At 35.0% G+C, this 26,711-nt stretch overlaps 1 protein-coding gene across 1 annotated transcript; it reads right to left on the reverse strand.

Moving 5' to 3' along the window:
• Positions 1–1,709: 1,709 nt before the first annotated feature.
• Positions 1,710–25,069, reverse strand: LOC111049495. Its single transcript, XM_039429477.1, has 14 exons — positions 24,779–25,069; positions 23,732–23,896; positions 22,484–22,801; positions 21,042–21,218; positions 19,634–19,819; positions 18,993–19,157; positions 17,743–18,060; positions 16,303–16,479; positions 14,922–15,107; positions 14,077–14,298; positions 11,281–11,476; positions 9,568–9,701; positions 4,736–4,886; positions 1,710–4,194 (listed from the first exon to the last, which is right to left on the reverse strand). The coding sequence occupies exons 1-14, from the start codon at positions 24,848–24,850 to the stop codon at positions 4,043–4,045; spliced, it is 2,619 nt and encodes an 872-aa protein (XP_039285411.1). The 5' UTR covers positions 24,851–25,069; the 3' UTR covers positions 1,710–4,042.
• Between the last annotated feature and the right edge of the window lie 1,642 nt (positions 25,070–26,711).

The raw sequence follows: 26,711 nt of genomic DNA on the forward strand, positions 1-26,711 counted from the left end.
TGTTAGCCTGGGAGGCATTGGCTTTGGCATTGGCAAGGCAGAGATGCAGGCATTCATCTAGTGCCCTATAAACGAGAGGAACTCGAACAAGGCTTGGCCGATCCCTGAGGCATGTGGAAGTAGAGCTGAGAACTAAGATACGGAATCACTCAGTTCACATCTCTTCAAAACTTGTAAATAACTGCCGGTTATTCAATTTGAGTCGGCCCCTATTACTGTGAAAGTGTTGTCTACACTGGATTCCCCTTTAATGTCGGTTACTCAAATCCTTTACAGAAATAAACCGGACGGCAATGCATGAGAGACAGTTTCATCGCAACTCTACGATAATTTCTCGGTGAGACTGAACAGATGGGAATAGCGTTGGGTCCACTCACTCCACTAAATCAGTTTCCTATTATTGCAGGTTAATAGCACTGAATAAGTGAGCTGAAGCACCTTGTTTCCAATGCGTCCAGGAAGCCACTAAGGAATTGCATGCATTCCTCCCATGAGTGAGTAAAATATAGTAATTTGGAAGTAGGTCTATTGCCATCAACTTGGGATTAATAACTTATTTCTATACGTTTCAAGGTCCCCTGAGTCCGAAAAAGTGGTTTTTGGGTATTGGTCTGTATGTGTGTGTGTGTGGTGTGTGTGTGTGTTGTGTGTGTGTGTGTGTTGTGTGTGTGTGTGTGTGTGTGTGTGTGTGGTGTGTGTGTGTGTGTTGTGTGTGTGTGTGTGTGTGTGTGTGTGTGTGTGTGTGTGTGTGTGTGTGTGTGTGTGTGAGTGTATGTGCGTCTGTGTACACGTTATCTCATCTCCCAATCAACGGAATGACTTGAAATTTGGAACTTAAGGTCCTTTCACTATAAGGATCCGACACGAACAATTTCAATCAAATGCAATTCAAGATGGCAGCTAAAATGGCGAAAATGTTGTAAAAAACAGGGTTTTTCGTGATTTTCTCGGAAACGGCTTCAACGATTTTGATCAAATTCATACCTAAAATAGTCATCGATAAGCTCTATCAACTGCCACAAGTCCCATATCTGTAAAAAGTTCAGGAGCTCCGCCCCATCAATGCAGATAGATTACCAATTATCAGGCTTCAGATACAATTGAAACAAAAAAAATCAAGTGGAGTAGATTGATCATGAAAATCTCTACAATTAATGTTCAGTAACACCTAAAATTGAAAATTAGCTTTAAATTCGAGAAAATGTGATTGATTCACAGATTGATTCGAGAAAATTATTGTTGATTCTATTAAATCATTCACTATGAAGAGATAGCAGACCTCATGTGTGTCTCCAGCGTTATTGCCCTGTCACCAGCTGGCTTAAATCTTTGAATAGTAGACTTGAGATGCGCGGGACCACTAGCGTCAGGTGACCAATTTTCATAACGGCAAGGAAAGTTATGTGAGTGTGCCACACCAGATTTTTTGAATTATTTAATCACAACAATTAAATAATTCAAAAAGGGTACTGAGATTTTTTATTTTTCTTTCTATTTTTATTACAAGTAGCCCTTTACAGAAAAGATATGATATAATTTTATTTATTCCTTATATTAAGGAGAGAGAATCGAAAGCATCCATCAGTTATCAATTGATAGCATACTCAACTGCTCATTCTCAAAACAATAATTGATCAGCTGTATTGATTATTGAATGCTATATTTCCATTTTGCAATCTGCAAAAATTTCAACTAGAACAATAACTTGCTTATAATTATATAGATAGCATTCTTCCAACAGCATGATGGGAAGGGTTACTTCTAGGCCTAATAATCAATTTATTAGCTTCGGTTCACAATCATCTTATGAAAAACTGATAGATAAGAATCTATCATAAATCTGCACTTTTTCAAGTGACCTGAATTAAGCGCAAGTTCGAATTGTGATCACGAAGAACTGTCACGCTGCTTGTTAAATGGCTGGAAAAAGTGAAATTACAAGATAATAACAGGAATCAAAGCAGCCTTTCGTTGCAATCATTCTCAAACATACAAAAAACTGAGAAAAAAATTGATCAACAGAGAGCGCTTGCTATGTTAGCCTGGGAGGCATTGGCTTTGGCATTGGCAAGGCAGAGATGCAGGCATTCATCTAGTGCCCTATAAACGAGAGGAACTCGAACAAGGCTTGGCCGATCCCTGCGGCATGTGGAAGTAGAGCTGAGAACTAAGATACGGAATCACTCAGTTCACATCTCTTCAAAACTTGTAAATAACTGCCGGTTATTCAATTTGAGTCGGCCCCTATTACTGTGAAAGTGTTGTCTACACTGGATTCCCCTTTAATGTCGGTTACTCAAATTCCTTTACAGAAATAAACCGGACGGCAATGCATGAGAGACAGTTTCATCGCAACTCTACGATAATTTCTCGGTGAGACTGAACAGATGGGAATAGCGTTGGGTCCACTCACGCCACTAAATCAGTTTCCTATTATTGCAGGTTAATAGCACTGAACAAGTGAGCTGAAGCACCTTGTTTCCAATGCGTCCAGGAAGCCACTAAGGAATTGCATGCATTCCTCCCATGAGTGAGTAAAATATAGTAATTTGGAAGTAGGGCTATTGCTATCAACTTGGAATTAATAACTTATTTCTCAATACAAAATTTCAACCTCCGTGTTGACTATTTTTATTTTCATTTATTTCCCATTCTTTTGAACAATTTCATCATAATTTGAAGATCTGAATTGTGGAGATTTGGGCTGGTCATGTGGGTTGAATGCTGAAGAATTTAAATTTTTGTGATATCAATCCTTATCTATTACTAAATGACTTCTGCAAAATAATTACGGTGACTGTGTGATTGGATTACATTCCTTGCAGCATCCATAAAATAGAAGCTATCAGTCCACCATGTGAGATAAATCCTAAGTTCTAATCAATTCTTGTTTGTATTTTTCAAAATATGTTAGTTTTGGTCAAAAATTAAAAAAGAGTGGGTTTGATTTCTATTTATGCCTTCTGTTGGCTTTGATGGTACTACATATGTTGTAGTCTATGTAGGCTACTACTTGCACTAGATTTTAGGAGACAGTCAAACAATTTTCAAGATTTTCAGTTGTTAATTAATTCAACAACTCTATTCAATGATGTCTACTGCGTTCTAAACTAAGATAATTGAAAACTGATGTGTTATTTTACAAATCAAGGTGCGCTCTGCACGGTGTCAGTATAGTTTGAAGCAGGGGAGCCCTCAGGAGGGGTTTTTCTTTCTTTATGCTATTTGTCCTTGAATTTTTTTCGAGGGGGGACATCCATTGACTTTCTGGGGAGGGGGGCATCCATTGGCTTTTGGGGGGGCGGGGGTGAACACCCCATTTCTTGTTTTTTGTTTTTACATTTGAATCGAAATGGGAGTTTGAAAATTTGTCTCTAGTCCCATTTTAATCAATCGTCTTACAATATATTGGTAGTTCATTGTGAAGTTGAAAATGGTCCAACCCATAGATGTAGTTGAAAAACAATCCACAGACTGTCTTCATAAGCAGGTTGATAGGGAATCTTGAGGACATAAAATACATGAGACCCGTTGAATGACTACAGAAATAACTTGCCAACTGCACTCAAAAACCGGTACATGTTTGCTACTAAATTGAAATTTTCTCTTGACCTTGATGTCATTGTACAGTTGCATAGAGTCCTCAATATACTCGCAAAAAAATACTAATTCCAGGTTGGAACATTCTAATAGGATTGACTCTAGTGTTGAATTATTAAGTTTCATATTATTTTTTACAGTTTTGTTTTTAGATAATCTCAGCTTATATCAATTAGAAATCAATGAAATATTTGCCTATTCTTTTCTATAACTTGAGAGATGTGTTTTTCAAACGTGATTCTCAAATTTATTCGGAAACATCCATTAGAAATGCATTTTAGCCTTCCTAGAAGTATATTTTTCATGCATTATATCTTGGTAATTCATCCTACTAACATTAATATCCACGGTATTTTATGGCACCCAGAAAAGAGAAAGAAATTTTCAGGTACTGTAACAATACTCCTGAAATATTCATCGTATATTGAGAGATATCATCAACTTAGCAGTCTCTAATTTGCATTAGTATAGTTAATAGCCGTGGGTCCGGTTTTAGACTGAGTAGTCTCCTCGGCAATGTATCAAAATCTGCCTTTTCCACTTCATGCCTTGCATCAATCTCTTGGGAAACAACTTGTGATGAGAAGGATGGACCTAGAAAAATGAGTATAGATAAGACATGATAATATATTAAATGTGATTACATGGAGAATCGCATGTATGAAAACATTCAATGTTATGCCATAAACAAACAAATGGACAGATCAGTTTGAGACGCTTCAAGATGAACTCATGATTGAAAGTTGTGATGAAAGAACTAATTTGCTGAAGTTGAGAACGTTGTTCATTTTGTAGAGGAATTCGGAAAGAATTTCCTAAAATAATGACAAACTATCTAGAATCTCAGAATTTCAAGTCAAAACCTTCAAAGTTTTCCAATTCCTACAGAATTAAACCCACTTAGTACATCTATTGTACTGTTATTTCAACCAGTAGCAAAGCATTTTCATACATTGCCGCCGCTGATAAGCGTTTTTATTAATTACACGAATTCTAATAAGATGTGATTCTTGTTTCCTTGCGCCATCTTGATAAATTCATGACGTGTAGATTTGAGTAACTTGGATTGAATTTTTCTGAAATTTCGTTATTCAGCAATAGAGAAGTTCGTCTATATTGAACCTATAAAACTCACCCATTATTCTTTCGCAGAGTGCACATAGACCACACCACACTCTGAAGTCAAGAAGATCGGCATCTGTCCATCCAACCAGATTTTGAAATTTATTGCTCTCTTCTTCCGTCATTGGTCTTCCCATCATTTCTCCCAGGGCTGCGATAATTTTCTAAAGAATAAATAAATATGATATTATTATTTTTAAAGCATTGTTCGAGAGAACTTAGTGAGAAAAATAGAAATTACATACAGTAAGAGACCACACGCTCTCTACAATTAAAGTAGGTAAAGTATGTAGACTGCCCAGTGAAACCCTTAAGCGCCGTTGAGCTGAAAATTATTATTTTCATGTTTATACTGCAATCATATAAATATTTTTTTTCATATCTTACTTTCAATTCCAAACTATGTTTGAGTATCATAATTTCCTTAATTCAAAACAGTGTATTTTAACTGTCTGATTTAGAGTTCGACTCCTCCCTGCACACGGACAAATCATCCACGCAGGGAGTATATTCTTTATTTATTATTGTTACACTATTATTTTGTCAATATGTCTTTTTTTGATGAATAAATTTGAATTTGAATTTGAATGGAAGTGTGCAATAAATATAAACTGTTATGTCATTAATAATAACCTAAATATGACATAAGAATTAGTATTTTGTTTTTTAAATTATAATGTTATAATATTCTCAAAAATTCAATATACAAAGCTTTATTTGATTGAGAGTCTGTTCATTTTAAATGTGTTTATTTGTTAAAAACAAATTATTGTTGATTTTTGTAGGAAATTCATAGAGAGAAGATGAATATACTTTATAGTACTGTACTAGTAAACAAAACATAAGTCACAGATTAAGATATAAATACTCCTGCTGAAAATTAGTTTCTCAAATATCACATGTGAGTGATCAACTTCAAGGACATTGTCTAATGAAACATTTTTTCGGTCTGTTAAATATAAGATGTCTGATAAATCATACTTTGTCATATAGTCCAGTCAACGAAAGATTATAGAGGGAAAAGTTTGGAACACAATTTTCAACTACACAGCTCTTTTATGTTGGAGGATTAACATATCAAAAGTCCTCACCCCTACCCCTTGTGCTAAAGGGATGGGGGTGGTTTGAAAGTACCATTTTTTCATTTTTCGCATATATCTCGTAAACTATGCATCTTATGAACATTTGTATTCTCTGTAAAATTGAAGCTTACAACATTACCAACAAGTTTTTTTCTCTTACATTTTCTCCATATCTCTCATAGTTTCTGAGATATCTGCTCTTGAAGGTGAGACATTTTTTTGAAAAAACACTTCTGCCTTCAATTTTTTCATCCTTTCGGCCTTATAATTTTTGAACGATTAATGAAAAAAATCCGTGCTGATTATGAGCTGTTAGAGCATCAAAGTATCTTCAATTTGATGTATATTCTTTACTATTTACGCATTTCCATACGACTGTTGCAGCAATTTTAGGGTTGAGAGTGAAATTTTCTGTTCAACAACAATAGATCAGTTGACAATGAAATTTGAAGGGAATGTTTGGAACACAATTTTCGACTTTGCAGCTTTGTTGAGACTAGTTTGAAGGTGAGCATAACAAAAATCCCAACCCCTTCATCATGTGCTGAAGGGATGAGGGTGATTTGAATGTTGCGTTTTCCACTTATTACTTAGATGCTTATATCTTGGAAACAGTGTGTTATATTGACATAATCAACTGCATAAAAATGTAGCTTAATAAATTTCCTACAAGTTTTGTCTGGTAGAGATTTTCGATAAATTCTATACTTTTTGAGATATTCATGTTCTAGAGTGATGCATTTTCGAAAAACCATTTTTTCGCTCTTTCAAGTCTTATAACTTTTCAACAATTGATGAAACAAGAATGTGCTGAATACGAAACTGTATAGCATAGAATTATCTTCCATTTCATGTATAATTCGACTATTCCACGCAATCCCATACGACTGTTGCAGCAGTTTTAGTTTTGTCAAATCTCAAGATTTGCAACAAGTGAATTTTTTCAAATATCACAGTACTCTGTCATCATGAATTGGCAGTGTGCTTCAGTATGAACATTCATATTGAGTAACTATTGGAACGTCTGCGGAACTAAACACAGGGGTTGTTTCTATACTTCCTACCAAACAAAGACACTCAAAACTAAAACTGCTGCAACAGTCGTATGGTAATGCGGGAAATAGTCGAATTATACAAGAAATGAAAGATAATTCTATGCTCTAAAAATTCGTATTGAGCACATTCTTGTTTCATCAATTGTTGAAAAGTTATAAGACTTGAAAGAGCGAAAAAATGGAAGAAAAACTGGTTTTTCGAAAATGCATCACTTTAGAACAGGGCTCTCCAACCAACGGCCCGCGGATGGATTTTGTCCGGCCCGCCGAGAGTTATTGCAACAGATTTTTTAAAATATATATTTATACACATTTCTGACAACTGTGAGTTCAGTACTCTTCTCTTACTAGCCACTCCATTTCTTAATAAGTGTAAAATTAGCTGTAAACAAGCAGCGATCAACCATTGTGAGATATTAGCAAATGGTCTGCACGGACTGTACATGTTCCTGTTTGAACGCTACAAAGAAGGTAACCTACTTCCATTTTATAGTTCTCTCCCAGAAAAAGACTCAAATATAAAAAACCATGCTTGAGCTATGTTTTCTCTTTTTGGATCTACCTACAAGTGTGACCAGACATTTTCAAAAATGAAGTTTGTTGAATTGTTGAATCAAAATACTTCCTTGTCAGATGAACATTTGAAATCAATTTTAATGATCGGAACCACAAAGTTTTGATCCTAAATGGGCGGACAATTGAAGTGGAAAACAAATTCTCACTAAAAATGAGTATTCTCTTTTAGCATGGTAACTTTTTATGCATTGTCAAGTTTTCTTATGAGCTTTTTACACTCAATAAATTGGACTTTGTATTAAAATGAAATTAATTGGTTTGTTTCTTCCTACTTAAACATTACTTAATACCCCTCATATTATATAAAAATTGTACACCCCCCAAATACCCCGTCGTGTGTGTCCCCACAAGTCAAATTCCACGTACATACTTATTATTGGCCCTCTTAGCCTCCCAAGAATTAACAATGTGGCCCTTGGATAAAAAAGGTTGGAGACCCCTGCTTTAGAACATGAATATCTCGAACAAATAGAATTTATCAAAAATCTCTACCTGACAAAACTTGTAGGAAATTTTATTAAGCTACATTTTTATGTAGTTGATTATGTCAATATAACACATTGTTTCCAAGATATAAGCAAGTAAGTAATAAGTGGAAAATTCAACTTACAAACCACCCTCATCCATTCAACACATGATGTAGGGGTTGGGATTTTTGTTATGCTCACCTTTAAATTAGTCTCAACAAAGCTGCAAAGTCGAAAATTGTGTTCCAAAAATTCCCTTCAAATTTCATTGTCAACTGATCTATTGTTGTTGAACAGAAAATTTCACTCTCAACACTAAAATTGCTGCAACAGTCGTATGGAAATGCGTAAATAGTAAAGAATATACATCAAATTGAAGATACTTTGATGCTCTAACAGCTCATAATCAGCACGGATTTTTTTCATTAATCGTTCAAAAATTATAAGGCCGAAAGGATGAAAAAATTGAAGGCAGAAGTGTTTTTTCAAAAAAATGTCTCACCTTCAAGAGCAGATATCTCAGAAACTATGAGAGATATGGAGAAAATGTAAGAGACAAAACTTGTTGGTAATGTTGTAAGCTTCAATTTTACAGAGAATACAAATGTTCATAAGATGCATAGTTTACGAGATATATGCGAAAAATGAAAAAATGGTACTTTCAAACCACCCCCACCCCTCTAGCACAGGGGGTATGGATGAGGACTTTTGATATGTTAATCCTCTAACTACTCTTGAAAGAGCTGTGGAGTTGAAAATTGTGTTCCAAACTTTTCCCTCTATACCTTTATTTGAGCATTCGTTGCCTGGACTAATAGTGTTATCGCCAATTCATCCATTCAATTATTTTATTTATTTATTTTTTTTTTATTCATTTATTTATTTATTAGAACAGTCACAAACACGATATTTGGAAAGAGAAACAGGCAATTGCCCAAAACTTCTTCAATTCCTTGATTTTGGCACATAAATAGTCCAAAGTGAGGTTAAGTTTAAAATTTCTGTTTTCACCAAAGATTAACACTCAGAGAATACGTATTCGAGATATGACTGATGGATTTTGAATTTCGAAGGGTTGATAAGAGCCGGAAATAACACTAAACAATCCGAAAGTTTCAATAATATTGAAATAAACTTGAAAATTTTGAGCAAAAAAATTAAAACTACTATCACTGCAACCTATCAGCTATATTATGTACAACTATTATACTCACACTTTTTGTGTAGTTATACACTATTATACTTAGATGAAAAGGCATAAACTCACTAATTTGGAGTGTAATAAATCAATCGAAAACGTGAAATCTCTCACATCATGATATTATTTTCTATTCTACTTGTATAATTTGTACAATTTGTCCAATATACATTTTTATGGACGGATCTTCATCAAGTACGGTATCGAGTAGTGATTGATATTCATTTATTATCTCTCAATAAATTGAATAATCCATAAATTGTATAATCACTTGAGAATTCCTATTTCAGGAACTATTACACCAAGGATTATACTACAGTTTGAAACTCAATCTGGATGCTAAGCAATCAACAGGCACCGTACCGTATACATTACACATTAATCAGGACAGCAGCCAGAACTCTGAAGAGTGAAATAATCTCATGAATGGACTCTTTTGTGAGCTTTTAAGTCAATTGCCCCCTTACCTCTCCAGAGATTCTTCTATCCTCCACCTCCATGTCAGCATTCTCTCGATGCCTATTGAACACTAAATTATACAGCATTCTTCTCCCACTTGTAATAGACACATGCTGTCTTATATATTCCAATGGAGTCATTTCTAGAAGAAAAGAGGCCTATATTGAATACGATGAATATCATTGATTCTCAACTATTCAAGATAAAGCTTGTGATGATTATCCCATAAATTGCAGTATCATATTAATTTTATATGAATAAGTATTTCTAATAGTTTTTACATCTGAAAAAGTCAACACATCACTTTCCAGTACGAGTTCATTTCCATACTACTTATGGTAGTAAGTCTGGTCAAGTGACTATAGATTACTTGAAGATTTTGCCAATTTGATTCAGGAGTACTGTTTTCTCCTATTCTAAACTAAATTTATATAAAATATCTTGTGTTTTGTTATTACGGGGCATGAAACTTGAAGCTCAAAAAACTCATTGAGAGCATGCCAAGAGAAATAGGATTCAAATTATACAAAATTTTATAACAGGAAAGAACAACTATAAATAATAATAATAATAATAATAATAATAATAATAATAATAATAATGTCTCTGGTCGAAGGTACAACACGACCAGAGGAGTTTATTCAAATTATAGACATGATTACAAAAATCATATAAGGTACAATTATTTATAAAGTATTAATACAATTGGTTGATTACTTGCTGATCTAAGAAAATGTGGCCCCCACTATATATGAATATGTGTCGGGATGCCACTATTTTTGCTATTGTTTAAGATTTTATGCCAAAAGTAAAATAAATCTAATAAAGATACATCTTGCGAGTCATTAGAAGTTCATGAAAACCACATTTATATACACAAATTTAAAAAAGAGAATTGATAATCTAAGATGTGGAAATTTTATAAAAATTTAACATAAAAAATATTTATAACACTCATGAGAAAAAAATCATTAAAATGAAGAAAATAAGAATGAAACAGTATGGAAAATTTTTCATAGAACTAATTGTTCTCCATGATTGATTCTATTGTACAGGAGCCAGTTTTTTGTTTTCGATTCGAATGAATTGATTGGAACTGTTTCTTTAATAGCTATTGCCAGTAAATAGATCAATAAAGATTGAAGTAAGGGTGGGAATTTGTTAGAGATAGTTACAGACGCCTACTCTAGTTGTGTTTATATCCAGGCGAAGTCATATTTTTACAAATAATAGGGAATAGGATTGATTAAAAATGAATTATTCTCAAAATGACTTACATTTTTCGCAAAAGAATTAATCTCAAATTTGTATTCTCAAAAAATAAACTCATCATCAGCTAAAATAATTGTTGAACGAAATGCTATCACACCATAACAAAAAGATCGTCACCAGACAGGTGTATGCTTTCTAAATTCAATAATAAAAAATTGTTTACTTTATTCAATACTCTACCTGTGCTCCGTAAGGGTCTAATTCGAAACTTAACAAACTGGACTCACTAAGATGTTGAAGAATTGAAAATAGACCTATAACCATCCTCGGTAAATAAAGAATCTATATGCAAAATTGAGTTAATCAGTTCAGTAGTTCAGACGTGACGATGCGTTATTCGTCAATTTCCTATCCCGTGCATGTATAAGCCAATTCAATTATTTCCTTTATTTTATTATAGATTAGGAATAAAAATGGATCTTCAACACCATAATCGATCAAGTACTTACTGTTGAATACTTCCCTATCGAGAGGTAGTTCAAAGCGAGCAGATTGTCTGGAGAATGTGCGAGGAAGAGACAGCCACAGCTCAATGTCGGTTGGAGGAAGGCGCAATTCCTTCTTCACTTTGGTCACCTCCTCACTTTGGCCCAGGTGAGAATTTGGAGGAAAAACTCGGTATGCTTCTTCTAAGGCTATACGACGCTGTAACAACATAAAAGTAATAATAGAATTCCACAAGATGTTTGCACTTTTTCATTGATTCCACTATACAAATTCTGATCATTTCCACTCACAATTCCATGAAGCTATGATAATAAGCATGGCACAAATGCTTTGAAAAATAGTAATAATGTTACAATGGCCCAATATAATATAATTCATCACCGAAGACAGATTTTGTGATATCTTTCTCATTCAACAATGAGAAAATACTGTTAAAGAAATACAATACTGTTAAAGAATGTCGATTATAATCATTACTGATAACAATAAATTAGAATGTTTACTGATAATTCAATACTGTTAAAGAATGTTATTAAGTGTGAATTCTAAATAAGTTTGAGCCTTGCATTTATACTAGATGACACAGTTTCGAGAAACTTGTTTCTTGTGGTAATTTCAGGTGGGAAGATAGTATGAATGCTGCTCCCTCTAGACAGTAAGTACAGTAATCAAAACCAGAGCCGAGGTATTGTCGCGGACTTGTTTGATAACATAACGTAGTATTAGATCATATTCTCGAAGCACCGGATCATAATCAACCTCCTATAGAATAATGATGATTGTGATGATCAGATGAAGATTGCGCTTTCAAAATTACGGAGTAGCTTTGAATAAACAGTTACAATAAAAATTGATTGAGGTCGGTTTGATTCCTGGTTGATAAAGTCCAATATTTTCTCAAATTAAGAGTCTCAGAAGTAAGAAACAGAAGACTTTGTTTGCTACTTCTCAATTGCAAATTTTCTTGATGTGCTTCAACATCTTATACACAAGAGTTCGTCGTGAATAGTGAAGTTCATTAGAATCCTCACCATCATAGTTATATTACTTTGGAAACTTCATGTGAAAACCAATGGGTAGAGAATGATGTAGATTTCATATGTCAAGTCAAAGAGAAGAAAAGATTCTTGAAATAATTGCTACATTCGGTTGAACTTTAATTCAAAGAGCAAGAGTAAAGTACAACTTGATAATCATCGTTGAGTCTCAGGTCGTTGGGTTTTGAAGACATCGTGTTTATTAAAATAAGGACATTTATTCATGGCCATGCAAGGATATGAGCTCGTCATCCATGGGCTGATGTTCTTGGAATAAAAATATTTCTATTTCACATCAACTTCTATGGAATTGAAAACTATCATGATTGTTTCAAGGGCCTAACTCAATATTTGAACGGCTTAATCCCATGCATGCTAACACACGGGCCACATGCAGCAACTATGTTTAACGCTGATCTGATCTGCCGGTGTACCTAAATTAATGTCAGGGCCACACCTGTTCAATCCGACCAGAGAGTATCAAATTAATGTAATTCTCATAACACAAATATACACTCATTTTTATGAGTGTAACTATTAGTGTCATTGTGTGTTAATAATACATATAGTGTTTTTATTAGTGTGACACTCATTTTACACAACATCCATATTAATTCAAATTCTATATTGTCTGGATCCGACTCATGTCCGATATTTCTGTGTGAAGGAGGGGTGGTAATCGGACAGATCACATGACTATTAATGTGTGGCATGCAGCATCCCTGGCCGTTGTCATCCGTGATCGAACATGAGTCGGATCGGAACGAAGCATGATCTAAAATTAAAATTTTACATTTCTATATGTTACATATGCTGATATCCTGCTTATATATTGTTGTTATATCGTTGCTATATTTTTAAATTATTTCTTTTAATTCTTTATTTCTCATTTCTTGTTGCTTTTCGAGCTAAAACCAACTCTTAATCCATTTACGCTCAAGTTCAAGATTATTGTGATTAGTGTCTAGACTACATATTGACTTGAGTAAATTTCTTCATTTTGTATTTATCTATGGGACTATTGTATGTATTTTGTTTCCTGATGTATGTCTATTGCACTATGTGTTTAATGACAATAATGAATTCTATGTTATTCTATTCTGAACAAAGATTGAGCACAGACTGCACACGGCACTTAGCCGAGAGCAAATAGTATTTCCAACTAAGGGTCGTTTGCACAATATCAATTCAAACTAAATTTCCTTTTAAACTGGATTAAATCAATATCAAGTCTCTTTCGTTATAATGTGGTTCATTTCTAGTTTAAGCCACCAGCTGATTGAATTCAGTTAAAGCTTTGACTGTGCAAACGGCCCTAAGTATGTGATCACATTGGATGCGTGCGTATATTTGCAAGTGCACGCTTGGTTATGCATGACCAAGCTTGCAGATGAGAAACAAAATGTAAAAAAGAAAAATAAGAAAACTAACAGTGAACGCTTGCACTTGCAATTGCTCTTTCTGCAAATGGTGTTTCCAACTTAGTGTGTAATCACATTAGGTGCGTATATGTGCAAGTGCACGCTGGGTTATACATGAAAAAGCTCGCAGATGAGACAAAAAATATGGAAAGAGCAATAGGAATCAAATCAAATTCTTTATTTACACATTTTTGTACTCACACTGAACGCTTGCACTTGCTGGTGCGTTCATTATGAGCAGCTACATGCAATCAACAACTCGATGGTACTTTTCAAAATTTATTTTTCGGCTCATACATGATTCGACTTGTACTCGCATTCAATGTTATCACATCCTTACCATGACATCGAACTCATTATCAATGACCTCTCTGTCGAGTTCGCGACTGAGCAGTTTGAGAACATGGTGGTCGACGAAGGAGGGCTGAAGGGAGGCAGCGCCGTGGCTGCCGCGCGCCGACATGCTGGCCCGCGAGTGAGGCGTCATCTGGCCGTCGGCGCCCTGCACTGTCAGCGACTGGCGCGCACTGCCCACGCGCGACTCGTTCCCAAACGCCGATACCTGCCAGGTGAGTACTGAGATATTCACTTCAAATTGTCAGCATTGCTTGAATGGGTGTTTTCATAAGATTGGTGTCAGATAAAAGTAAACTTGAACATAGCCAATTATTGTGAGTTATTTTTTAAAGATATGTGGAGCGTTTTTTATGGTTCTCTGTAGCTAGTTTCCCATAAGTAGAGTAATAATAATATCGAGTGACCAGGCTGTTTCAGGTCTGATGTCAGAGTTTTCAGGACCACACCTTAAGGGTGTAAGGGTAAGCATTCCTGACCGGCAATTAGGAGGTACTGGTACTGGGTTCGATTCCCGGGCTGACAAATAATTTTTGTATAGTAGCGCTTGTTGTATAGTAGCAGAGTCTTCATTAATTAGCATTGAACAAATGTAACTTCCAATTTATTTCCATCTGTAGAAAGATAGCGCTATCTTCTTTCTCTATAGCTCCGCAACGTTTCCAAATCCTTTTTTAACAATGTAGAAATTTAATAAATTATCGGCAACGCTGTTCTCCTATCTTTATCTACTGCCATTATAACGTGGACCTCATTATATTGATTGTAATATTTTCGGATTGCACTATTCTCCCAAGAGTTGAGAAAATCGTATGGTTTGAATTGACTCACCTGTGTCTCTCCAGGCTCAGGCAAGCCTTTGAACTCTTTTTCCACTCCACTTGAAAGATCCCTCGAATGCTTCTTGTTCTTCTTGCGTTGACGACCTCTGCGACGTTGAATCTCTTCAGCCTCATTGCTGTCAACTCCTCCATCAGCACTTGGCGCCGGCAATGTTTTCATCACTTGTTGTTCAAGCTGGAAGAACATGAATAACACATTTATCTCATTACAGGAAACATTTTGGAAGGGCAAGGGTCTGAGGAAATACTACCCTACCCCCCCCTTTCCTTCCATGCCATATTGATATTTTACCATTTACATCAATACTTAAAAATTAGTAATTCAAAGAGTAATATGAATGAGTTGAACAGAAGGAGAAATATAGAGTGAACATTGTGTGACATTGTAGAGGAATGGAATAATTTTAACTATTTATATTGACTATGGTGGTACGTTTCTTTTTCAATGTAGAGTATGAAAAAAAATTAAAAAATGTAGAGCATCTCTTAGTGACTGAGGTAGATTGCCCTCCCCTGATTGTGAATGTGGAGAGGCTAGACAAACAATGAATCATATCATCCACCATTGTGCTATTCGAGCCTATCAGGGCGACTCTGAAGATTTTATAGCAGCTTCTTCACGAGCAATAGCCTACATAACCAACCTGGACATCCAAGTTTGACTTCATTATTTCCTTGTGCATATATACACTTTCTTTCGTCATATATTTTTTGCTGGTATGCTATAACCTAGATAGATGGTTTTATTTTTTTTTATCCAGCTGATAAAGGTCAAAGACCTGAATATTTTTGTGAATTTATGTGTGTGTGTATGTGTGTGTGTGTGTGTCTATGTGTTTGCCATACGCTAATAATAATAATATTCTCAATGTACACTTTGATTATTGTAATCCTTTCAAATTCATAGCACAAGAGCTGTAGAACGAACTCACTAGAACTCATAGCTTGCAGAACTCTCAACTAAACCTTAAACTAAAAACTCTTAACTGTACCAAACTCTTAACTGAAGCTCCTAAACTTTCAGAAACTCTGAAGCTGTCCATGATCTCTGACAAAGATTGAGTTGATGAATATTATTCAAATAAATTAATGAAGAACTCCTTTTCCATTTTTAATAAAATTTATAGTATTTAATAGAATAGAAGTGTTAATAGTATTGATTGCATATGGCAATGTGTAAATGAGAAATATTTCTTTGCATTCTTTCATATTTATATTTTTGAGCCATAGCATTTGATATATTTGTCTAATAACTTAATATCTTTGTTGTGTTTTTGCTTGTAATATTGTATTGTTGTTCATGAGAAACAATAATTCTATTCTATTCTATTGATCAAATCACATAAATTTTGAATGATAATAAAAATAACCTTATTTCCATCGCTGTTAGAGTCGTCGTTGGCTTTGGCGTCGGAAGCAGCGGACTTCTTCGATGGTGAAGTGGACTTCTTACTTCGCCTCGTGCCCGCGCCAGCCGACGTCGAGTTGGGGGTGGGGGACCTGGTGGGTGGCTGCAGGACTGTTGTCGGCACTGGGCCTCCCGGGCCCTCAACAAAAATCAAACAGTCATTGATAGAACGCAATCAAAATTATTACCATCAAGTACCCACCACGAGGACTTCCACAGAGATAATATTGCCTAGAGAGCTGGAGGAAATTATATAGGGTAGTGAAACAAATACAACAATAAACTTAGAAAAAAGCTAGCTTCATTAAAAGTTAGTAATTTGATTCATTCAAAGAGATATGAGAAGATTATAGAGTGAATATAAGAGTGATTCCATGATTCAAATTCAAACCCTTGTTGCAGGCTATGTCAAACTTGTATGTTAGCTGTTTACTACTCGAGTTTGTAAAACTTTTGAATCGTAAATGCTGGATAGGTGAAGTGTACTGGAGAGTCAGGAAAAAAAATTGAAACATGCTGTACTGCTCTACTACAACCACTTTGAAACATTGGAATTTTGAGTGACGCTAAATACAGTAAAATAGTTCAAGATATGTTTGAAACACAACTAAAGTTATCAAGTACCCTTTTTTATGAAATCACAACTAGTTTTAACTCTTTGAGCCATTTTCGAGATATTAAATTGGTTGACTGAGACTGTTTTCTTAACACACAGTTCGCTAACTTGACAGCTCAGAGCTTTCCATCATGGTAAATCGTTTCTGGAAAGCATCATTATCATATTAGGACTTGAGCCCTGCACACACACATCAATTTTTGTTCCTACGATATTTTGCCGTTCTTATGAATTCTATCAGATTAAACGGAACTTGACAAACATTATCTGTTTGAAATCATCTGTTTAATGTAATAGAATTTATAAGGACGAAAAAATATCGTACGAGCAAAAATCGATGTGTGTGTAGCTAGCCTTACTATCAAGCGACACTCCCTCTCTCTCGTCATCACTTTTCTCCAATACAAGAACAAACCTAGATTCGACTTTATTTGGAAAGTATTACTCAAAGGGACCAATCACATACGCCTCTCCAATACGCAAGTTACATTCATTCAAGTACACTATAACTTGAAAGCCTCATGTTGTCCTATGATACTATCATGGAGTATTATCACGAGTATCCAATTTTGTTCTATATCACTTTCAGGAATTATCGAAGATATGGACGGAGAGTTACTCAAAGGGAACAAGCACACACACCTCTCCAATACATTCAAGTTACATTCATTCAAGTACAGTATAACTTGAAAGCCTCATGTTGCACTATGCATGGAATATTATTGCTAGTTTTGTTCTATATCATTTCCAGGAATTATCAAAGATATGGATGATCTGATCGCTTACCCCATGCCAGGAGATGGTGTCCTGACTCTGAGTCCTCCTGAGGTCGAGCACAAGCAAGGGGCGCTCGCTGGTGTGGCGGCCGTGTGATGGCAGTGGGTCAGGGGTGAAGCAGCGGCGACCACCCTTGTTCACATTGGAGCTGTGGGTCATCACACTGGCCAGGGTGGGCGCCGGGGTCAACGGCCTTGAGTCGGTCTCCGTGTAGCGACGGAACAGCTCTTCGGGAACTATTTCGTCGCCGTCGTCTGCATGTTTGTTCAACGCCGTTGCTCTCAGGGCTGCTATCTCCTCTTGCAGTGTTGTTTTGCAATCATTGCCCTGGAGACAAAGCCAGGTGGGTGAGTTATGACTACAAAGAAATATTTATTGAAAAAGGGGTTGATCATTAACGGAGAAATAACAACACGGAAGATTGTGGGTGAGTTTTGAATGCAATGATGAATGTATTGAAAAATAGGTTGATCATTAATGGAAAAACAACACAGGAGAAGGTGAGTGAGTTTTGAATCTTTTACATATTAAAGCTGCAAAAAATATACAGGCCTCGTGAAAAAGGGACTGATTATTATCGGAGGAAGAACAACACGTATTAAGTTGTTGCTACATAATTGCCAACATACCAACAGTTCTTGAAATCTATTACTCATTCAATTCATGTAAACAGTTTAAACCCAAGATATTAATGGAAACACAAGAAAAATTATCAAGAAACCTTTATCTTATTGCACCACAATATTAGTTTCAACTCTTCAAGAGCTTAATTCATTTTACACTTGAAAACGGTTCTTGAAGAGTTGAAACTGGTTGTGTTGCAATAAAATGAAGAGTGCTTGATAACTATTATTTTGTTCTTATAATCGGTAACCCTATAAAAAAGAGTGAATACCAGGATATAATTGTATGCAATCGTTTCTATTGGAAATAGTAAATACGTGTGAGAAATCACCACTAAATCACGTCACACCAGGTGACAGTTGAGAATAATATGGTAGAGTTCTTGGTTCTGTGGGAAATGACACTTCCATAATCGTTCAATAATATAGTGTTATTGTACAATTCAATAATGTAAAAAATAGAGTTTTATGATAACGAATTCTGAAATCTCTTTCGACAACTTTGATATCTCCATTTATGATGAAATTTACCTACCAGGGCATTACTTTCAAAAGGAACATCAAAGGATCTTTCAAACGTTATACTTGAGAATCAGCTGAATCAGGTCGAATAAAGTGAAATTGATAATCTCTCACCCATGCATCTTTGGCTTTTTTAACGATGTCCTTAACCTCACAGTCGGCAGGATGATTGCAGAGTATTGAGCATCCATAAGGAAATGGATTGTAGAGGCCGGAAAATGGTCTCAACGCGTAAGGTGCTGGGCCTGTTATCTTACTGAACGTCAGATATTGATGCTCCTGTAATAGATTTCAGGAGCACGAATCATTCACAGTACAGTAGTTTTTACACCAATATTTTCAAATAGAGATCATCAAAAACAAATAGGTATGAAAGATTTTAAATTTTTGTGCATTGAAGATAGTGAGCAATTATTCCATTTTATGTTCATTATCATGATTGAAAGACTGAGGCCCGGTCGCACAGATGCCTGTTTAATTTTAATGATGATTAAATGCAACGAGAACCAATAAATAAAGGCATTCTTGAAAACAAGACTTCTCTGATTAGCTCTTCCAATAAAGGCTTTCTTAAAAATAAGACTTTTAACAATGTAGAAATTTAATAAATCAATTTAATAAATTATCGGCAGCGTTGTTCTCCTATCTTTATCTACTGCCATTATAACGTGGACCTCATTATATTGATTGTAATATTTTCGGATTGCACCATTCTCCCAAGAGTTGAGAAAATCGTATGGTTTGAATTGACTCACCTGTGTCTCTCCAGGCTCAGGCAAGCCTTTGAACTCTTTTTCCACTCCACTTGAAAGATCCCTCGAATGCTTCTTGTTCTTCTTGCGTTGACGACCTCTGCGACGTTGAATCTCTTCAGCCTCATTGCTGTCAACTCCTCCATCAGCACTTGGCGCCGGCAATGTTTTCATCACTTGTTGTTCAAGCTGAAAGAACATGAATAACACATTTATCTCATTACAGAAAACATTTTGGAAGGGCAAGGGTCTGAGGAGTTACTACACCCTATCCCCCCCCTTTCCTTCCATGCCATATTGATATTTTATCATTTACATCAATACTTAAAAATTTGTTATTCGAAGAGTAATATGAATGAGTTGAACAGAAGGAGAAATATAGAGTGAACATTGTGTGACAGTGTAGAGGAATGAAATAATTTTAACTATTCATATTGACTATGGTGGTACGTTTCTTTTTCAATGTAGAGTATGAAAAAATTAAAAAATGTAGAGCATCTCTTAGTGACTGAGGTAGATTGCCCTCCCCTGATTGTGAATGTGGAGAGGCTAGACAAACAATGAATCATATCATCCACCATTGTGCTATTCGAGCCTATCAGGGCGACTCTGAAGATTTTATAGCAGCTTCTCCACGAGCAATAGCTTACATAACCAACCTGGACATCCAAGTTTGACTTGATTATTTCCTTGTGCATATATACACTTTCCTTCGTCATATATTTTTTTGCTGGTATGCTATAACCTGGATAGATGGTTTTATTTTATTTTTTTATCCAGCTGATAAAGGTCAAAGACCTGAATATTCTTGTGAATTTATGTGTGTGTATGTGTGTGTGTCTATGTGTTTGCCATACGCTAATAATAATAATAATAATAATAATAATAATAATAATAATAATAATAATATTTTCAATGTATACTTTGATTATTGCAATCCTTTTAAATTCATAGCACAAGAGCTGTAGAACGAACTCACTGGAACTCATATCTCGCAGAACTCTCAACTAAACCTTAAACTAAAAACTCTTAACTGTACCAAACTCTTAACTGAAGCTCCTAAACTTTCAGAAAGTCTGAAGCTGTCCATGATCTCTGACAAAGATTGAGTTGATGAATATTATTCTAATAAATTAATGAAGAACTCCTTTTCCATTTTAATAACATTTTTAGTATTTAATAGAATAGAAGTGTTAATAGTATTGATTGTATATGTGTAAATGAGAAATATTTCTTTGCATTCTTTCATATTTATATTTTAGAGCCATAGCATTTGATAAATTTGGCTAATAACTTAATATCTTTGTTGTGTTTTTTCTTGTAATATTGTATTGTTGTTCATGAGAATCAATAATTCTATTCTATTCTATTGATCGAAATCACATAAATTTTGAATGATAATAAAAATAACCTTATTTCCATCGCTGTTAGAGTCGTCGTTGGCTTTGGCGTCGGAAGCAGCGGACTTCTTCGATGGTGAAGTGGACTTCTTACTTCGCCTCGTGCCCGCGCCAGCCGACGTCGAGTTGGGGGTGGGGGACCTGGTGGGTGGCTGCAGGACTGTTGTCGGCACTGGGCCTCCCGGTCCCTCAACAAAAATCAAACAGTCATTGATAGAACGCAATCAAAATTATTACCATCAAGTACCCACCACGAGGACTTCCACAGAGATAATATTGCCTAGAGAGCTGGAGGAAATTATATAGGGTAGTGAAACAAATACAACAATAAACTTAGAAAAAAGCTAGCTTCATTAAAAGTTAGTAATTTGATTCATTCAAAGAGATATGAGAAGATTATAGAGTGAATATAAGAGTGATTCCATGATTCAAATTCAAACCCCTTGTTGCAGGCTATGTCAAACTTGTATGTTAGCTGTTTACTACTCGAGTTTGTAAAACTTTTGAATCGTAAATGCTGGATAGGTGAAGTGTACTGGAGAGTCAGGAAAAAAAATTGAAACATGCTGTACTGCTCTACTACAACCACTTTGAAACATTGGAATTTTGAGTGACGCTAAATACAGTAAAATAGTTCAAGATATGTTTGAAACACAACTAAAGTTATCAAGTACCCTTTTTTATGAAATCACAACTAGTTTTAACTCTTTGAGCCATTTTCGAGATATTAAATTGGTTGACTGAGACTGTTTTCTTAACACACAGTTCGCTAACTTGACAGCTCAGAGCTTTCCATCATGGTAAATCGTTTCTGGAAAGCATCATTATCATATTAGGACTTGAGCCCTGCACACACACATCAATTTTTGTTCCTACGATATTTTGCCGTTCTTATGAATTCTATCAGATTAAACGGAACTTGACAAACATTATCTGTTTGAAATCATCTGTTTAATGTAATAGAATTTATAAGGACGAAAAAATATCGTACGAGCAAAAATCGATGTGTGTGTAGCTAGCCTTACTGTCAAGCGACACTCCCTCTCTCTCGTCATCACTTTTCTCCAATACAAGAAACAAACCTAGATTCGACTTTATTTGGAGAGTATTACTCAAAGGGAACAATCACACACGCCTCTCCAATACACAAGCTACATCCATTCAAGTACAGTATAACTTGAAAGCCTCATGTTGTCCTATGATACTATCATGGAGTATTATCACGAGTATCCAATTTTGTTCTATATCACTTTCAGGAATCATCGAAGATATGGACGGAGAGTTACTCAAAGGGAACAAGCACACACACCTCTCCAATACATTCAAGTTACATTCATTCAAGTACAGTATAACTTGAAAGCCTCATGTTGCACTATGCATGGAATATTATTGCTAGTTTTGTTCTATATCATTTCCAGGAATTATAAAAGATATGGATGATCTGATCGCTTACCCCATGCCAGGAGATGGTGTCCTGACTCTGAGTCCTCCTGAGGTCGAGCACAAGCAAGGGGCGCTCGCTGGTGTGGCGGCCGTGTGATGGCAGGGGGTCAGGGGTGAAGCAGCGGCGACCACCCTTGTTCACATTGGAGCTGTGGGTCATCACACTGGCCAGGGTGGGCGCCGGGGTCAACGGCCTTGAGTCGGTCTCCGTGTAGCGACGGAACAGCTCTTCGGGAACTATTTCGTCGCCGTCGTCAGCATGTTTGTTCAACGCCGTTGCTCTCAGGGCTGCTATCTCCTCTTGCAGTGTTGTTTTGCAATCATTGCCCTGGAGACAAAGCCAGGTGGGTGAGTTATGACTACAAAGAAATATTTATTGAAAAAGGGGTTGATCATTAACGGAGAAATAACAACATGGAAGATTGTGGGTGAGTTTTGAATGCAATGATGAATGTATTGAAAAATAGGTTGATCATTAATGGAAAAACAACACAGGAGAAGGTGAGTGAGTTTTGAATCTTTTACATATTAAAGCTGCAAAAAATATACAGGCCTCGTGAAAAAGGGACTGATTATTATCGGAGGAAGAACAACACGTATTAAGTTGTTGCTACATAATTGCCAACATACCAACAGTTCTTGAAATCTATTACTCATTCAATTCATGTAAACAGTTTAAACCCAAGATATTAATGGAAACACAAGAAAAATTATCAAGAAACCTTTATCTTATTACACCACAATATTAGTTTCAACTCTTCAAGAGCTTAATTCATTTTACACTTGAAAACGGTTCTTGAAGAGTTGAAACTGGTTGTGTTGCAATAAAATTAAGAGTGCTTGATAACTATTATTTTGTTCTTATAATCGGTAACCCTATAAAAAAGAGTGAATACCAGGATATAATTGTATGCAATCGTTTCTATTGGAAATAGTAAATACGTGTGTGAAATCACCACTAAATCACGTCACCAGGTGACAGTTAAGAATAATATGGTAGAGTTCTTGGTTCTGTGGGAAATGACACTTCCATAATCGTTCAATAATATAGTGTTATTGTGCAATTAAATAATGTAAAAAATAGAGTTTTATGATAACGAATTCTGAAATCTCTTTCGACAACTTTGATATCTCCATTTATGATGAAATTTACCTACCAGGGCATTACTTTCAAAAGGAACATCAAAGGATCTTTCAAACGTTATACTTGAGAATCAGCTGAATCAGGTCGAATAAAGTGAAATTGATAATCTCTCACCCATGCATCTTTGGCTTTTTTAACGATGTCCTTAACCTCACAGTCGGCAGGATGATTGCAGAGTATTGAGCATCCATAAGGAAATGGATTGTAGAGGCCGGAAAATGGCCTCAACGCGTAAGGTGCTGGGCCTGTTATGTTACTGAAGCTCAGATATTGATGCTCCTGTAATAGATTTCAGGAGCACGAATCATTCACAGTACAGTAGTTTTTACACCAATATTTTCAAATTGAGAACATCAAAAACAAATAGTAAGTATGAACAATTTTAAATTTTTGTGCATTGAAGATGGTGTGCAATTATTCTATCTATGTTCATTATCATGATTGAAAGACTGAGGCCCGGTTGTACAAAAGCCTGCTTAATTTCAATGAATAAATGCAACGAGAACCAATAAATAAAGGCTTTCTTGGAAACAAGACTTCTCTGATTAGCTCTTCCAATAAAGGCTTTCTTAAAAATAAGAAGACTTCTCTTATTGGTTTTCGTAAAATTCAATTAGGTACGATAAAAATTTAGCAGGCTTTAGTGCAACCGACACTAAAACTGATGATTTACATTGATAATAATGCTGAAATATCACGAAAATCATGCATTGTTTGATTATTTGAGAACCCGCGTTATAAAACTATTAGAAATTGATAATGATTCACTCTCACATTGATTCAGCTAAATCTAGGATAAGAATTTATATGTTTAAAATACTAATAATTATTTTATCATTTTAGAACAGGCTATTAAAAAATAAATTATTCCTATATTCGATATTAGAAAGGTCGTTTGTATTATCTGATGAAAGATCGTTCATTTCATATTCATACATTGAAAATAACAGCAAATCATGCAGTAGACCTAATGGAAAGGATATTAGCTAATCATATCATTCGTATGAATATTCCACTTGGGCCAATATAATCGATAAATCAGTGCATCTTTCGTATAAATTATTCTACTTGAGCCTATGAAATCGATAAATGAGTGCATAATAAACTGTATAGATGCCGGTATCCAGTACCGTATCTCTACCATAAGTCCATTTCGCTCACCTCATTATTTCTCTTTCTATAAGGTAGATTTTGAATACTAGCGAGTAACCCAGTATTACTGACCAGCGACATTTCAGAGTATTAATTTAAAACACATATATAAACACTAATTATTATTAGTTTATGTTGTTAATTATTTGAATAGTTAAGGTACGTAATTGACATTGACTGAAGTAAGGGTTGTCTACTGATCACTACCGACACCGAAGCGCCTTTGCTTCAGAATGTGTCGGCTATTGATAATGCACGAATGGTCTCCACGGTGACTATATAGGTACCCTACCGTACTTCTAATCCCCCAACTCCTCTTTCTGATAAAAATACCACAGCACCTGACAGCCAACTAAAATTCAATGGAAAAGAAAGTTTTCGATTTGTTAATAAAACTAGCAAGCTGCACTTACATGTCCTGGGAGTGGGAAATACTTGGACGCATCTAAAAAAATAAAGAAAATCAATCACAAAATAATAATGTGAAAGATTTTCAATGTTTGAACATCATAGACTAGAAATGAATCATTCCTTACAGGCTATGGGCATTCATTGTTAATGAAATACTAAACCTGATCAAAAATGTGGGAATTGATGACCTTTATCAATTTATTAAACAGGATGAAATCTGGAAAAAGTATTCACTATTTTTATCGCATCAAAGATAACAATCTGAGATGACTATAATATAACTTCAGAAATCTGGAAATAACTTTCTCAACTTATTGTATAGATCACAATTTATTTTCAATTTATAAATTAAATCATTACAAACTTTAAGAATAGAAACATTTATGCTGATGAGTGTTTGAACTGCACGCCAACTCTACCAATGATAATTCAATATTATGTAATGGAAATATCATTCTAAAGTATGACTATGATTATATTGATTGAATGATGATAGACAATTCGCCAACTCTACCAATATCTGCACTACTAACTCTGCTCTACCAACTCTATCTGCAAGCCAACTCTACCAATGGTAATTTAATTATGTAATGGAAATATCATTCTAAAGTATGACTAAGATATATTGATTGAATGATGATAGACAATTTCAATTCATTTTTGGTATTGCAAGTGACTTTCATATTAATTGGGAGTACTACGGCACAGAAAACTATCTAAGAAATACCTAGTTTACCTAGTGTGTATAGCGGATCCTTTTCTTATTAAAGCTGTAGGCCTACAACAGGCTGAAAAAAACTTTCCACTGGTAATGTTTTTCATTTTTTTAATTTTGATATTATAAAAGACTCTTAGGAAAAAGTTTCACAGGTAAAATTTTTTCTGATCATTACTTTTTGATATATGAGCGCATAAAGTTTAAATTTTTGAAACAGATAATTTCAAATTCGGTGAGAGATGAATCCATTGTATTGTTGATAAAATAATAGATCTTTTTCTGAAAAATACATTTCTAAAAATTGACTCAAAATAACGTGAACTCTAAGTAATTATTAGTCATTTTTTTGAAAAATGAATAACTTTCTCAGAAACTAATACTCTTATTTTTTATTTACGTACCGTACCGTAATCAAAAAACAGTGACAAATTTATCTTCAAGAACTTATGATTTCATCCCCTACCGAATTTGGAATGATAGGTTTCATAATTTCAAACCTTAGACGCTCATATATCGAAAAGTAATTATCAAAATGCTCTTTCCTGAGAAACTTTTTCATTTTGAAAACTATATAGTATCCAAATCGAAAAACCTTGAAAAATATCACCAGTAAAAAGTATTTTGTAGCCTTTTGCAGAGCCTTGAATGTAAAAAATTGTATTATATATAACAATGTTGATATATCGACCTCTAAGTTCATCATTTTCAACATTTTAATGTTGTAGTAGATGTTGTAATGATCGTATTTTGTATGTTTATTTTATTGCACATTTTTCAATGATACATAGGCTGGAAGCTATCCATTGAGGAATG

The sequence above is a fragment of the Nilaparvata lugens genome, chromosome 1, assembly GCF_014356525.2.
Source record: "Nilaparvata lugens isolate BPH chromosome 1, ASM1435652v1, whole genome shotgun sequence".
NCBI lineage: Eukaryota > Metazoa > Arthropoda > Insecta > Hemiptera > Delphacidae > Nilaparvata > Nilaparvata lugens.

What these genes read in the sequence shown, in the direction of transcription:
- LOC111049495 (XM_039429477.1), bottom strand. Translation starts at nt 24,850, where the DNA reads ATGTCGCTGGTCAGTAATACTGGGTTACTCGCTAGTATTCAAAATCTA. An exon ending in AAAAAGCCAAAGATGCATGG is followed by an intron (nt 22,802 to 23,731) that starts GTGAGAGATTAT and finishes CTTTGTCTCCAG; the next exon opens with GGCAATGATTGCAAAACAAC. An exon ending in ATAGAAGAATCTCTGGAGAG is followed by an intron (nt 4,887 to 9,567) that starts GTAAGGGGGCAA and finishes TTTATTCTTTAG; the next exon opens with AAAATTATCGCAGCCCTGGG.